Raw genomic sequence first — 16,659 nt, forward strand, 5'->3', positions numbered from 1 at the left:
TCAAATTTTGACAAGCTTATATTGTATAATAATTCATTTCTGAGTAATAAAAACACAAACAAAAGAGAGAAGCTGATGATATAAGACATGCCTTTAGAAACTATAGTATTTTTGCAGTATAATGAAAAACAATAAACCAAACCTCTCTAGGCAAGAGAAACTACAGTCAGCACTATCTCCAATTTTGGTAAATGAAGATATTGAGCTTAATTAGACATTTATGAAGAAAATGCACACCTATAATATTTTCTTTTCAAAGTTTCAGAGGTGAGGTTTAATATCCCATTATATCTCTTGAGAAGTTCCAACCAGCATTCTTTATTACAAAGTACAATCGCTGCATTGAAATGACATATTTGGGAGATTTTCTTGATTAGTTCATGTCATGAAAACATGGAGTGCAGATCTCTATAGAGACATTTTGCATATAGTAACAATAATTTGATATAAAAATAATTCAGAAGTGTTTTTAACAATAAAAACAAAAGCTTCAAATCTATAGTTTCAGAATAACCTCAAAGGTACACATAGACAAGATTAAAGAATAGCATTATACCTTTTTTGCTACATAGAATACAATATTCTCATATTTTACTCCCAAACTACATCAACATTAGAGATACTTGGAAGACACACTTACTGGTTCAAATTAGAAATCATAGCCAGTTTTGCTAAGTGTGTAAAGAATGCATAAGAAAATCTATTAGCTCATGAATACAACATGCCTTTGAAATTCAGAAAACTCAACAAAAGATATTTGGTCTTTTTCCTTTCTTTCCTTATTTAGATAAAGCTACTGAGTGTGTATATATATATATATATATATGTATATATATATACACTCAGTAGCTTTATATATATATATATATACATATACATATATACATATAATAAGGTATTATATATATAATAATACCTTTTATTATATAATACCTATAATAAGGTATTATATATATAATATCTTTATTTATATATATACAGGCTATATATATATATATATATATATATATAGCCTGTATTTTTTTATCCTCACCCAAGGGTAGGTTTATTGATTTTTAGAGAAAGAGGAGAGAAAAAGAGAGACAGAGAGAAAAACAATGATCAGCTGCCTCCCATATGCAACTGGGGATCAAATCCACAGTCTAGGTATGTGCCCTGACGAGGAATCGAACCTGCAACATTCTGGTGTATGAAACAACGTTCCAACCAACTGAACCACCTAGCTAGGGCCTAAGCTATATTTTTAAGCTATAGCTGAGAATAATATGTCAATAGAAATAAAAAATATTCTACACTTTAGTCTGCCTCTTTTTTCTGTGGTTACAGAATGAGTAGATTGATGTTAGTTTTCAGTTACCACGTTATAAAAATCTTAATATTATTAAAACCAGTACAAACATATTTTAATGATGGCATTTTAAAATAATTGCAGATTTATATTTCATTAAGTCATGTGTTTAAAATAATATAATAGCAGAATATGACTCCATTAATCAAAGTGATCTTAGTGAATTATTTCTAAAGAATGACTGACAGGCAAATACAATTAATATTAACTGAAATGGTTAAAGCTAGAATCATTTAAATGTTTTTATTTTTTAAGACACCACCATTAACCTTTATTCACACTACTCCAGAATTGAGTAAAAATGTATAGCTACAAGTAAGGTCAGCTATAACTACATTGCTCAAATACTACCTAAGAATTACTAACCTTGATTACCAGGCTTTACACAAATACTGTTTTCTGAAATTTAATCTTACTGTGCCACTTTCTCAATGAATATAATGGGAATAAATACCTTATTATTTTACTACTTTCTCTTTGGGATATTGTAATATCCAAGTAATTTTAGTAAAAGATCCCTATTTTGACATTAAACAAGAAGACAAAGAAATGTATGAGTGGTATATCCTTTCAGGAACAGTGTTTTTCAAAAATCCTGTGCTAATTAAAAACATATTCCAGTCTGGCAAAGGAAGTAGACTTCCAGGAAATGCAGGAAGCTCAGAGAGTCCCAAAGAAGTTGGACCCAAGAAGGAACACACCAAGGCACATCATAATTACATTGCCCAAGATTAAAATGAAGGAGAGAATCCTAGAAGCAGCAAGAGATAAGGGGACAGTCACCTACAAAGGAGTTCCCATCAGACTGTCAGCGGATTTCTCAAAAGAGACCTCACAGGCAAGAAGGGGCTGGAAAGAAATATTCCAAGTCATGAAACCAAAGACCTACATCCAAGACTGCTCTATCCAGCAAAGTTTTCATTTAGAATGGAAGGACAGATAAAGTGCTTCTCAAATAAGATCAAATTCAAGGAGTTCATCATCACCAAGCCCTTATTATATGAAATGTTAAAGGAACTTATATAAGAAAAAGAAGATGAAAAATATGAACAGTGAAAGGACAGCAAACTCACAGTTATTAACCACACCTAAAACAGAAGCAACCCAAGAGGACAGCTAGATCAGGAGCAGAACCATAGAAATGAAGAACACATGGAGGGTTAGCAACAGGGGAGTGGGAGGAGAAGAAGGGGGGAGAAGGCACAGAAAATAGCATAGATGGTAGGTAGAAAATAGATAAGGGGGAGGGCAAGAATAGTAGGGGAAATACAGAATCTAATGAACTTGAGACACGTGGTCATAAACTAAAGGGGGGAAACTAACTAAAGGGTGGGGGAGGGGGTGTGCAGGGTGGAGGAGAATGAAGGGGGGAATAGAACAACAACTGTAATGGTATAATCAATAAAATATATTAAAAATAAAAAGTAAAAACATATTAATATAACATAAATTTTACATTCAGAGTATCCTATGTCAGGATGAAACTTCCTTAAATTGCCTTTGCTGATAGTCTGCTAGAAAAGGCACGCTGGTCTTGGGAAGTGTCTGTCCACAGAAGGTGGTTTCACAGGGAGCAATGTCTTCCAGTCACATTTTTTTTCCAAAGGAAAAGATATGAAGCCCTGGTTGGTGTAGCTCAGTGGATTGAGCACGGGCCTGCGACTCAGACGATCGCGGTTGATTCTCAGTCAGGGCACATGCCTGGGTTGCAGGCCAACTCCCAGCAGGGGACGCATGAAAGGCAACCATACATTGATGTTTCTCTCCCTCTCTCCTTCCCTTCCCTCTAAAGATAAATAAGTAAAATATTAAAAAAAAAGATATGATCGGTTTCTGGGAGATACACTTTCACTGTTGTGGTGATAATAACTAAATTGATGCTCAGTGTTTTAATATTACTGGAAATAAAAATGTTTACCTGATTGTTGTAAACAATAGCACACATGTCTCAGTGAACATCAGAAATTCAATATAGAGAACTGTGCAGGGATAATAGAATACTGGATTAAGAATTCATCAATTACAATGTGATACATTATTATAAATTTTCCCATACTAAGCTTTTCGGAGATTGGATGTAAGAAGGTGGAAAATGAATACCATCTCCAATATTTCTTTAATAACAAAGGAAAGAATATTCTTTGAGTCATTAAACACAAGTGACTAATGTTAACCCTGTAGAAAGTTCACACTTTAGCATTTAATGCTGACTCGAAACTGACAGGCTTTAATGGTTTTTCTTTTTCTTACAGAAAACAGTAATGGGGCAACTTCCTAAATTATGAATAGTGCAGAGACTATGTATGAGCTACAAGTAATTAAAGCAATCATTTATTTTATGTTATTTTATTTGTGGCCTTTTGAAAGATTAAGTTGTAAAGTATTTAATATGATTTTTGAAATATATAGCCGCTTGAAAAAAATCTGCAAGAAACTATGATATCAAATTATTACTAAAGATACCTGGTTTTCAGTTCAGCAGGGAAAAAACTTAGAATCTACCAGTCTATCCTAACAAAAGGTAAAATGCAGCACAAACTTAAAAGTCAACCACTCTTAGATTCATCAGAGAAGTGAGGTCACAGGTCAAACCACTACCACCAAAACTGGAGAGACAAAAAGAGAACTTCGCAATTTACCAAAGTAACCTCTGCAGCAACCAGTGTCAGGGTAAGAAAACCTGAACTGCAACTGAAAAGTTGCTGGAGGCTGAGGATGGACAACTCTTGAGAGTTAAAATCCAGGGTACCCAGTCACAGGGGGCAACCTGCACTTTAGTGAGCTTCACCTCCAGGAGCTCGACCAGGTCCTCACAGTGAATATCAAAGAAAAATCCCCCTGGGCTTCCAGCACAGGGGAGAGGGGGGAAAAAAAAACATTGTAAAATATGCCAGAGCATTTTGTGCTTTTTAAGAAAGCCTGGAGAAAGTATCTAACAGAGCCTAAACACTCGGGGTTTTATCAGATTGTCTGGACCTGATTAAAAGGAAATACCCAGCTCTACCACCTAAGAGAGGAGAGAGAGAAAGAGAGAGCGAGAGAGGGAGAGTGAGTGTCAGGACTGGGCCTAATCATAGAACTATAAAATGCCTCCCTTCTCCCAGACCTTACCACTACATTATCACAGGCCAATTTACAGCTGTTCCTTTTACCCGTATGTTATATCAGGCTACCGAGAAAAGATTACAAGGCAAAAAAATCAAGATACAGAAAAAGCATCAGTCTAGACATGCCAGGGATGTTGGGATTAACCAGACCAAGAATTTAGAACTACTATGATTAACAGGCTATGGGCCCCAATGGGTAAAGTAGACTGCAGGTAAGGACAGCTGGGCAATGTAAGCAAAACTACATGCAAGAAAATCTAGAGGACCCTGGGTTTGGTGATGTTTAAGTTACAACATTAAAGGCACAATCCATGAAAGAAAGAATTGATAAACTGAGATTTGTTACAATTTAGATTTATTCTTTTCTACAAAGTAGTTAAGGGAATGACAAGGCAAGACGTAAACTGAAAGACAATGTATGAAAAAGACACATCTGATAAAGTACTATTATTCAAACACACAGAGAACTCTTAAAACTAAATGGAGACCCTGGCTGGTGTAGCTCAGTGGATTGAGTACCAGCCTGTGAACCAAAGGGTCACCAGTTTGCTTCCCAGTCAGAGCACATGTCTGGCTTGTGGAGCGAGGTATAGCCCTCAGCGGGAGGTGAGTGAGAGGCAACCACACATTGATGTTTCTCTCCCTCTCCTTCTCCTTCCTTTCCCCTCTCTCTAAAAAGAAATAAATAAAATATTTTAAGAAGAAAAAAAAGGAAAATATTTAAAAAAATTAATAGAGAAAACACACAATCCCATTTAGAAAATGGGCAAAAGACACCTCGCCAAAAAAAGATTTATGGATGGAGAAGATGAAAAGATTCTACATATCATATATCACCAGGGAACTGAAAACTAAAACAACAATCATACCACCACACACTGTTCAGAATATCCAACATCCAGAATACTGACAAGATATATTAATATTTTATATCATATACTAATTAAAATAAAACATTTTATTAAGGTGAAATAATAATGAAAGAATTAATAAACATATTTTTGGGGAAGCTCCCAAGCAGAATTAGGTAATTTGTTGGTTCCCACGGTACCACATGTGTAAGGTATTTTTTTGTTTTACTGGATATACCATTTATATTCGGAAATTTAAAAATACCCTATGGAGTATTTGGGTTTCTAGAAGAAAAGTACTATTTACCCAGTTATACGACAGACAGTTCCTTTCCTCTGCCACCCTGGTCTTTCAAATTTACTTTTGATTTTAAAGTCCTTTTCTTCTAAACAAAATTATAGTGTTTTGTTTTGTCTCAACTACAATATATCAGTCCTCAACACTGAATGTCTATTATGGCAAAATTCAAGCAAAACATGAGAACAAAATGTATTAAATTAAAAAACATATAAGATAAACACAAGGTGATATATCTATGGAAAATAGAACAAAGAAATGGGTAGCAAGCCATGTGGAGCTATTTGTACAGAACGGTAAAAACTGAGGCATAAACAAAGAAAATAATAATTTTGAAATTCAAAATAATTGGTTCAAAAGTTATAGTGAAAGAGCAGTTGATTGGGTAAATATACTTCTTTTCTTCCAATGTTTTATTATGACAAAATGTACATAATATAAAAGTTATCATTTTTATGTATACAGTTCAATGGTATTAAATGAATTAATAACATGTAACTATCAGCATCATTCATCTCCATAACATTTTTCATGTTTTAAAACAGAATCTCTATGTCTACGAAACAATAACTCCCAGTCTTCCCTCCCCTAGTCCCTGGTAACCACCTCTCTATATTCTGTCTCCATGACTTTGTTACTCTAAGTATCTAATACACATGGAATCCTACAGTACTTATTTATTTTTTTGTGTTGGAGTATTTCACTTAGCATTATGTCCTCAAATTTCATCCATATATGTCATGTAGCACGTGTCAGAATTCTCTTCTTTTTCAAGGTCGAATAATATCCCATTTTGGTGTACACCACATTTTGCTTATCCATTTATCCATGTTTGAATACCTAGGATGCTTCTGCACTTTAGCTATTATAAATAATGTTGCTATCAACATGTATACCAACATCTCTTTGAAACCCCACTTTCAAATTTGTGGAGTATATACTGAGAGGTGGATGTGGCCTATTATATAATAATTCTGGTTTCAAGTTTTTGAGAAACTTTTCTACTATTTTCTGTTGTCCTGTAACATTTTGCATTCCCCCAAACAGTGCACAAGGGTTCCAATTTCTCCATATCCTCATCAGTACTTGTTATTGTCTGTTTTGTTTTGGTTTCTGATGGTAGCTATCCTAATGGGTGTGAAGTGATGAGAGAATATACTTTTGAACATTTCCTCTTTATAACATTCTTTGTTTTCCTTTATATTACATAAACCACTCCAACCTGGATCGTTGTCCCCTCCTTTCACTTGTCCTCAGCATGTGTGTTGCCAGGGTGATACTCCCTGCATCACCAGTGATGATGAAAATATTCTGTAATTGCTGTAAATATTCTGTAATTCCAGTACAGTAGCCACTAGCCATACATTATCACTGAGCATATAAATTGTGGCTAATGAGACTGAGAAAATAAACATTTAATTGTATTTTTTAAATTTAATTGAAATTCATATGTGACTACTGGTTACTATACCAGATAATGCATTCCTAGACCTGACTTCTTTCTCAGTGCCAGCCTCCAGTATCTAACCAACTCCTTGACATATCTGCCTGGATGCCCTATATCATCAAAAAATCCACACGAGCAATGTCAAACTCATTACCACTTTTTCCAAACCAAACTCTAATGTGGTAAATTAAATAATATCAACTCTGCTCAAGATAGAACTATTGAAATTATTTTTTACTCTTCAGTCTGCTTTATGTCTCATACCCATTAAATCACATATTCTGTCATTCAATCTTAAAAATGATCTCTCACATCTGTTTTCCAAAATATACAACATCATGTCACAGACTACCACCAGCAATCTGCTAGATTGTTAAAGAAGTGTCTGAGAAAACACACTGGCGTCAAAATAAATTGAAATTACTCGAATTTTTCAAATGTTACCTTTCTGGCAAATTCTTCACATCTCCTAGTTAGAGGCAGAAGCTCCGTTAGAGGGAAGCTTCCTCCCCCCCCACACTTTGTCCGTATTACCATCACTTTTTTCGTATGTTATAGTGAGATGATTTGCTCACCTATTTACGGGCTTGGAGCTACTCCTGTGTATTAATTGTTTTTGTATTTCAAGTGTTTTGCTTTATCCTTGGCTTACGGCAGGCTATCAGAATGCTTAGATAACTAATAACAATTTATGATCTAAGTGCTGGAGATTTAAAAACATAGCTAAAAAATTCCTAGGTGTAGAAGGAGAAATAAGCCTATTTCCAAAGGTAAATCCATGCTGATTTTTACTCACTTATTAAAGGATTAAGCATCTAAGATTTATATTGGTATTTTACTCATGTTTAACCTTTAGAGGAATTAGTTAGGCTTTTATGATAATTAAAAAAACAAATGCTATTTTTTAAGGTAATTATAGAGGATGAGTAAACACCTTCCACATGGCTGCTGCAGGCGTGGCCCTCGGCAACCTCATCCAGCACCGTCTGACTGTCAGTGAGGCCGTGATACATGAGACCTTTGGAATCAAGTCTGAGTCTCATTCATTACTTTCTTTGGTTCCGTGCTTTATATCAAAAAGACAAATGCCAAGATAAATTTAAACTTTGTAAAAACATTTTTTAAAAGAACTATGGGACATTGGAAAACTACTTTCAAGGACAAGGACTCACAGTCACATTCCATGTATGAGTATGATTGATTTTTTAATTCAGAAAGGTACTGATTATGAATTATTTCTTTTTAATACTTAGAAATTATCATTTAATTTGGCATAAATAATATTTGTGATCTATAACAAAAGGTCTACAATATAAATTACATGGAAAAGATAATGGGTTGCTTTGCATGAATATATATATAGATATATAGATATATATACGGTATTTATTTGATTAGATAACATAAAATATGTAATGGTGCTATGGCATTGTGTATCCAATTCTAACATCTATTGAAAGAATAAAAAACTGTTTTCAATACTTCTGGTTTATTGAAATGTTTAGTATTGGTGTAATTCTGATTCACTGAAATGGTTTCATATTGGTATAATGCCAACAATAATTGTGCTTTATCATTTTACAAATCATTTGCCATATTTCATATCATTTAAAAATGATGAACAGTGGCAGAATTTACACCCAGGTGGGACTAATTATTCAAAGTCTATGTTATTTCCATAATACCCGAATACCAGGTGGCACAGGGGTGCACTGAGCTCATGACACACGGTGATAATACCATCATTTTCCTTATTGAAAGAAATATCCTAAAGACCTTAACTCTTCACAAATTCAATTTTATGCTCCATTTGTACACATTAAATTATCAGTGTGTTCTCAGCATTTAATTAATTAGCTTGGTTATATGATTTCATGTCTAAATTATGCTGTTATTCTTTTTTTGTCTTTAAAATAAAAACAAAATTCTAAGAAGGCAAGTAAGGAGTTATTTTGAAGATTTTAGAACTAGTATCTTTTTGGAAGTAAGTTTTAGATTTTTCTCTATTTTTTTATTTTGTTAAATTTATTGGGGTGGCATTGGTTAATAAGATTATATAGGTTCCAAATATATTTCCATGATATATTATCTTTATAGAAGTAGCTTTTTAAATATGTTAATAATTATTCTCAAGCATACATACTATATTTCTAGAAAAAATCTATACATCTTCTTTTTAACCTCACCGACTCCTAGTAAGGAATGCTCTTATAACTATACTCCTTTTCTGATATAGAAAACAAAATAAATTTCTACAAATAATATAGCAGGTTGGTAGTCAAGATAGAACTGAATTACATGGTTTGTGATATATGCTATATTTAATCACTCTATGTTTACACTTTTATTTTGTTCTCAATCAAGGAGAATTTGACTTTAAAATGAAGTATCTATTAAGTATTTTTTAATGGTTCTATGCATCCTGGTAAAATAAGATTAAACTTCTGAAGCAGCGTTTTCCCTTGGCCTTTGCAACAGGAGTGGTTTCCAAAGGTAAACACGAGGCTGAGGAACTGGAATCCACTTTGAAAAATTGGAAGTGCTCCTTACAAAAAGCCCCTGGACTCTTGCTTCTGTACCTACACAGGTTTTACTTTTTTATAGACATAGAGTTATTCCAACATCCATTTGATGGATTTATATATTATACATACATTTTGTGTATACATACATATATATATATATGATAAGATACCATTTCTATTTAATTTACATATGTATATACACATATATAGAAATATGTGTATGGAGAGAGACACACACATCTAAATATACACAGCTATGTACTCATTTTATCTGTCTGTCTACCTATTCACCTATTTACCTGTCTTTCCATCTAATTATCATTTTTCCATGTATCAGGAAGGCAACTAAAATTTTGACTACTAAAATGTCAATATTTTGGAACTACTTGTACCTTGCTATAATCCAAATAATAATAGACAATTAAGAATTGGGGATATTAAAAACTAAATCAAGGAACTGGAGTAGATTGAAAAGTAAAATGTTGTAAATGTAATTAAGATGCAGATATTTAGAGCTTAGGAGAACTTCAAGCAAAATGTGATCCAAATATCTCCTATTACCAAAGTCAAGAAAAATCAACCTGCACAGCCTTTAATGGTGGAAGCAGGCCTAGGACTCTGGCCTTTGCGGTTTGAGCTCACCCTGTTCCCGCTCTTTGAGTTCTGTTCACTACATATCGCAGTCCATTACATCACAGTTCCTCTTTCTACAGAAAAAATGGTCTTTTAAAATTTCACTAAAGCATGTAAGAATGAGTTGTAAAATGTCAATTAAATGTATATAAATATGCATCATTTTAAATGTTCTGAAATGTCAATATTCTTTACAAATTTTATCTCCAAAGACAGGTTAAATGAATAGGCAGCACATAAATGGTGAAAGAAATAGTTTATAAATGTAAAAATTCATATGTTGTCAGGTATTAAATTTATTTGATTCATAGTATAGAATTTAATTTTCTCCATATTATAAACTTCCTCCATACTATAAACTATTCTACAGTAAAAATTGATGTGACCATTTTAGGGTAATTAAATTTACTATAAACACAGTCCAATTTTATTATTAAAGAAAAGAGACTTTTTTAAACTGCAAATTAAAGTACCTCAAACAAGCAATTACTTTAAGTATTGAAACAAAACTTTGAAGATACAGAAACTCAAAGGCACACTTTGCATTTTTCTTAATAAAAAATGCAGTGGTATGCTTGAGACTATACCATCGACTTTTTTCAGATTAAGAAAAAAGCTAATTATTATATTAAAGATTTATTTTAAATACAAATTGTTACTTAGTGGACTAATTGATCTTGATTGAGCTGCTTGTCATCTTTACTCTTTAATAACATAGAAGATACTTACTGTCCTTTCTAGTACATAGTACCAACAAAAATATATAGCTTTCTCTCCATTGGTTCTTTTCTTTTTCTCCACCTACCAACAAAAAGAGAATAAAACTTTCCAACCTGCTCATGAATATATTCCTTGCCTACCTTGGTAATGGTTTCATGAAGTTTGAAAAAAGGATCCATTTCTTCAATTTTCTTTGCACCTTGAGGAAAAAGGGCCTCGGAGAGAAAACTTGGATCCTGTGGAAAGCAGAATAAAACATTTAAAACTCCTCATTGATTTTGTTTTTCAAGTGCTTATTGGATTTTCTTTAAAGATTCAAAAGGTCTCTAAATTGCTTCGAGGTTTCTGCTGATTGTTGGACTTCATTCTATCAATCGAAACAACCAATCACAGGATATTTTTAAATTAAAATGAGTAGAAATTTCTAACTTTTGCCATTATTTGCATCTATAAAAGAATGTTTTATTTACTCAGAAGAGAGAATTCTGTGCAGTTATTTTCCTTTTCTAATGTGCAATGTAGAATAAGATACCTTGACTATAAAACCCTCATTTGAACCCCCTTTTCTGTTTAATATACTAAACTCTGTCTTAAGTCTGGTGGAATGCAATGTGTTTAACTGACATGATTATCTGCAAAAAATTTCTAGGCAAAAGTCTACATGTAGTTAAACATTGCAAAATTCACTTTAAAAGAACAATAACATATACGCTGGGTAGAGCAGTCTAGTGGCTTTAAACGGTATCAATAAAGTGGTAACATGTTATATCAGAACGTTAATGTTAGAAGGTTGCAGTGAATCTAAGAAATAGTAATCAGTCATTCTGTACTTGCCGGGGTAGAAAAATATCAGGATAAAAGGAGAGGTGGGATAATGGTAACATTACTACCTGCCGTGGTAGGAATATTTATGTCCCTCCCACATTCATATATGGCAATCCTAACTTCCAAAGTAACAATATTAGAAAATAGATGCTTTGGGAAGGTAATTAGGACATGAGGATTTCATCCTCATTATTGGGATCAGTGCCCTTCTGAAAGAGGCCTCACAGAGTTTCCTAGCTGTTTCCTTCCGGTAAAGAGACAACAAGAAATCTGCAACTTGGAACGGGGCCCTCACCCGACCATGCTGGCACCATGGTCTTAAACCTCCAGTCTCTAGAACTGGGGCAACTCCATTTATGGTCTTCGTAAGCCACTCAGTCCGTAATGATCCGTTACAGCGAGCTAAATAGATTAAGACACTATCTAAAATAATGCTCTTGTAGTTATCAACATTACTAACATTCTGTGAAATGATTATTTCCCACATAAATATAGCTTTTACTTGAAAACCTGAAATAACTAGGGTTTCTTTATAAAATAAAAAAAAATGATAGATAGGTTGATAGATGACCTTACTGAGGGCTGACATGGAGAAGAAACATTCAACCAGTCTGCACCAACAATGACCACAATAATGTGCCGAATTATGCTGAATGCTGTTATAGCTATTTATTAGAACAATCCACCTCCAGAAGAGACTACTTTGGGGTACACCAATGGTGGAAAAGAACATTAGGATCAAGTAGTTGATAAGCTCTGAAGTCATACAGAGGAGAACTGAAAGCAAAGAAACTGGAATTCCCTATATAGAAAACAATTCTGTGATCAGGCACACTTTTCACCCCTTATTTTGAGCAATAGTGAAATCAAACAAAAGTAATACAGCTGTTTGCTCCAGCATGTATGTACCTTGGATGATAAGACCATAAATCAACCAAAAGGCTTTCCTGTCAAAAAACAGCTTATTTATCAAAACTTGTTTTATATTTTCTCTCTCAATTTTGCCTGGCAATCAAAACTAATTTTTCAACTAGTTCCAGTTCCAACTAGTACTTCACTTCGTAAGACTTGCCATAAAAACTAGGCACAGAGTTTGGATCAGATTCCCTGCCATAACCCTCAAGAGGAACTAATCCTGATAGTTTTGAAGAGTTAAAACTCTGTGCTGCATTTATGTTTGAAGAGTAACTCAATCTGTGATGTTTTTTTATGGCAACCCTAGTAAACTAAAGAACTCACTACAGGTGGTACTTTTTCTTAGTGCCATAGGTGTAATAAATTTAATTTTCTCTAGCAACAGGGTTTTACCAAGTATTTTTGTCAATCAACATAAAATAGGTTGAATTTTGGTTTTCCCACTTCATAACTGTCATCTTAATCTCCAAAGGATTAGCTACGGAATTTAAGGAATCTGAATAATTAAGTGTACTTCATAAAAATGAGAACTGCCTGATGCTTGCCACAAAGGAGATACTATGCTAACAGCATCGATGATGTTTCTAAAAAACAATAAATATCATAATGATGACAATGAGGATAGTAGTGATCGGGTGGTGATTAGGGTAGACAGGAGGCTGAACTAAAGGAAATCCAAAATTTTTATCTATAATCCTATAAAAAACAGTGTACAGTTTGCATTTAGATATGTTTATTTTACCAAATAGAGATGTCTTTGAACTGAGCTTAGGGGATGTATGAATGGATAAATTGTGGTATTCCTTTCTATTTAATAATTAAGGTTGTTGTTTTTAAAAAGTTGGCTTCATAATTAGTTTTAGACAAACTTCTTGAAATAATGTCATCTTATTAGTTTACTTAACAAAACAAAACTCCCCGCCCAGTGCAAAGGTAAAATATCAGCCAGCATCAAATTAAACAATCCCATAAAAATATAAATTAGAAGTTACAATTAATGAGTTTTTTATTGAACTCTCAATTATTGAGCAGCAGAACAATATTAAATTATCCACATGTGCTTTATTCTGCAATATGATCCCCATCTTTCTTATTCCTTCAGTTATCTCTTGCCGTACCCTTCTTTGTTTTCAGTGCCTTGCTTTACTTAACCATTTAAAAAATACTCATTTTACTCTTAACACATGCTAGGTGCTGCATTGAATGCAACACTGTCCTTAATTGGATGGAGTTTAATCTAATGGGATTTGGACACATAATAGTTCAAACATTACTGTCTCATATGCACTTAAACATAACAATAATTGTCTATAAATAAGTGTACGTTTGGCTTTAAAACAACTAAAAGATTAACAATAAGGATGTATGCTTTTAAAAATGTTTCTGCTGCTGTTACATTAACTGTGAGTGATGGCTGCTTAATAATATCTCCCATCTGTAGATGAAGCCAGGGAAGCGAAAGTATTTTTTGTTTAGAACGGTTCATGGATAGATTGAAACCAAGCAGTTTTGAATAATTTGATATATTGAAAACTTACTACTGAATGCCTGCCAGTTGGAGATAACAGTAAGGACATGATAAAAACAGAAATGTTGAGAAGAAAAGCTTTTCAGGATCTAGTGTATTAAGTTGGCTCTCTAGTCCCTAATTTATGTGTCTTTTCTAAAGACACAATAAATGCTGTCTTTAACAGCATTTAGCACACCTGTCTTCCTCCAACCCCTTTACCTAAAGTCTCTTACTTGACTCCCCTGGTTCTCCATTTGTGTATTATTTTCCACCTGTAAATGAATTTCTTTTCCTTTTTAAAGCTTATTATTGTTTTGAGGTAGTCTGCCCTTAGACCTCACAGGTTCACTATGGATGTTTATACACTTCTCCGGCTTTAACTGTCAACTTCAGGCTTGATTGTTCCCAAATCTTTATTTCTGGGCCAATCTCTGCTTTTAATTTAGCACTTCTGTTTGTCTACAGATCCTCCAAGCATATACAACTTCCACTCCACGTCTTAAACATGGATTCCCCCACTGACACATTTGTTTAACTTGGGTGGCAGCAAAATACCTATATTTTACCCAGATGTGAGATTTTAGGCTGTTCTTCACTCCAATTTCTTTCACCCTGTGTGCCAAAGAACTGTACTAGCCAATTCCCATCAGTCCATACATTTACACAATCTTCTGCAACTTTTTATCCATTGCCATTGCCCACTTATTACTTTTACCCAAACTATGTTCCCTATTATTGTCTATAGACAAGTCCTAACTCCTTAGTATGACATTTTCTCAAATAAATCTCAACCCATATTTTGTCTTTCACCTGTAAACAGTTCTTTAATTCCCATAAAGTAATTAAAACAATACTGTTTACTTACATCACAGCAGGCTACTCGCTGCCTTAAATGCACCCTTACTTTTACTAACTCTGTCCCTTTATTTTTGCCATTTCTTCTGTGTGGATTGTTTTCCCACCTGTTTACCAGGCTTATTTCTATAATTGCTTTCCTTGATTCTCACCAAGTTATTAGAATTCAGTGTTCTTGTGGCAGAGTTTCTTTATCACTTTTACTTACTTTTAGTCATCATTTCTTACATTTTTGTGATATTTCTGTTTTTTTTACTATACTATGAGCTTTTTTAAGACTTGGTATCTTTTTCTTATTAAAACAGTCTAATATGCCCTGGATGGTATGGCTCAGTGGACTGAGCACCAGCCTGTGAACCAAAGGGTCACTGGTTCGATTCCCAGTCAGGGCACATGTTTAGGTTGTGGGCCAGGTCTCCCGGAGGGGGAAGACACATGAGAGGCAAACACACATTGATGTTTCTCTCCCTTTCTCCTTTCCTTCTCCTCTCTCTAAAAATAAGTAAATAAATAAATAATCTTTAAAAAGCCCTCAGTGGTACTGAACTTTTTAAAAAAATAAAATAGTCTAATATCATCAGGCAACCCTAAGTTATTAATCTCTCAGTATAGTATTACCACCCATAAAGTTGAAATGTGAGGGTGCATGTCCTTTTCAATTCGGAGACTCCATGTTGGGAGCAAGCAAAAAACAAAACAAAACATGGAAAAGGGCTCAGTAAGGAGGAAAGGACCACAATAGTACTGGATGGTGTCTAATTTTTATCCCACTTGTTGGGAGTTGCTTTTCTATATAACCAAGAATTATAGTTTTAGAATTTAAATTACTAGAAATATATGTTTGCATGTTGAACTCTATATGGCATTTCTCTTTTAAAATCTGCAACTGTGAAAACAAAGTTTAAAAACCACTGCTGCAGGTGACAGGAAGTCTTTGGGGGGTTGAATGCAGCAAGTGGTATGTTCGAGTGTGTACTGAGGCGAGCACACACTGACACAATGGTGAGGGTGAATTTTGAAAAAGACATGATGAAAACCAGGGAATATAAACAGAAGGCTATTGCAGTATTACTGTGAGAAAGAATGAGATTAAACCAACACCATAGTAGTAGAAATAGATAGGAGGAGATGGGTTTGATAAATGTTTAGAGATAACATTAGTAGTATTGGCAATTGGATGTGAACGTCTTTTTTTAAGATTTTATTTTTATTTGTTTTTAGAGTGAGAGGAAAAAGGGGAAGGAGAAAAACATCGATGTGTGAGAGAAACATCGATTGGTTGCCTCTTGCATGTCCCCATCTGGGAACCTGGCCCACAGCCCAGGTATGTGCCCTGACTGGGAGTAGAACTGGAGATCATTAAGTTCACAGGCCAGTGCTCAATCCACTGAGCCACACCAGCCAGGGCCAGATGTGAAAGTCTTAAAAAGTAGTCAAGACTAAAAGCATTTCTAAGTTTGATAAACTGAGTGGACATACATTTCATTAATCTAAAAAATATAGAAACACATAAAGGTTTGGAAGAGAAAAGATACTAAATTGTAGACATTTGAGGTGAGGTGTTCTGGGGACATCTGCATGAATTTTTCCCAGAAGACAACTTACTACATTGTTCAAGACCAATA

The 16,659-nt window shown here is 34.0% G+C and overlaps 1 protein-coding gene across 2 annotated transcripts in view; it reads right to left on the reverse strand.

Moving 5' to 3' along the window:
* Positions 1-16,659, reverse strand: part of NAALADL2 (N-acetylated alpha-linked acidic dipeptidase like 2) — a 926,327-nt gene that overhangs the window by 142,076 nt on the left and 767,592 nt on the right. For both annotated transcript variants that reach the window (XM_037046503.1, XM_037046502.1), the window contains exon 11: positions 11,070-11,165. In XM_037046503.1, coding sequence (XP_036902398.1) covers positions 11,070-11,165 — 96 coding nt within the window. The remainder of the gene's footprint in view (positions 1-11,069; positions 11,166-16,659) is intronic.

The sequence above is a fragment of the Sturnira hondurensis genome, unplaced genomic scaffold, assembly GCF_014824575.4.
Source record: "Sturnira hondurensis isolate 20B ecotype Veracruz unplaced genomic scaffold, ASM1482457v3 Scaffold0005279, whole genome shotgun sequence".
NCBI classification, from domain to species: Eukaryota; Metazoa; Chordata; class Mammalia; order Chiroptera; family Phyllostomidae; genus Sturnira; species Sturnira hondurensis.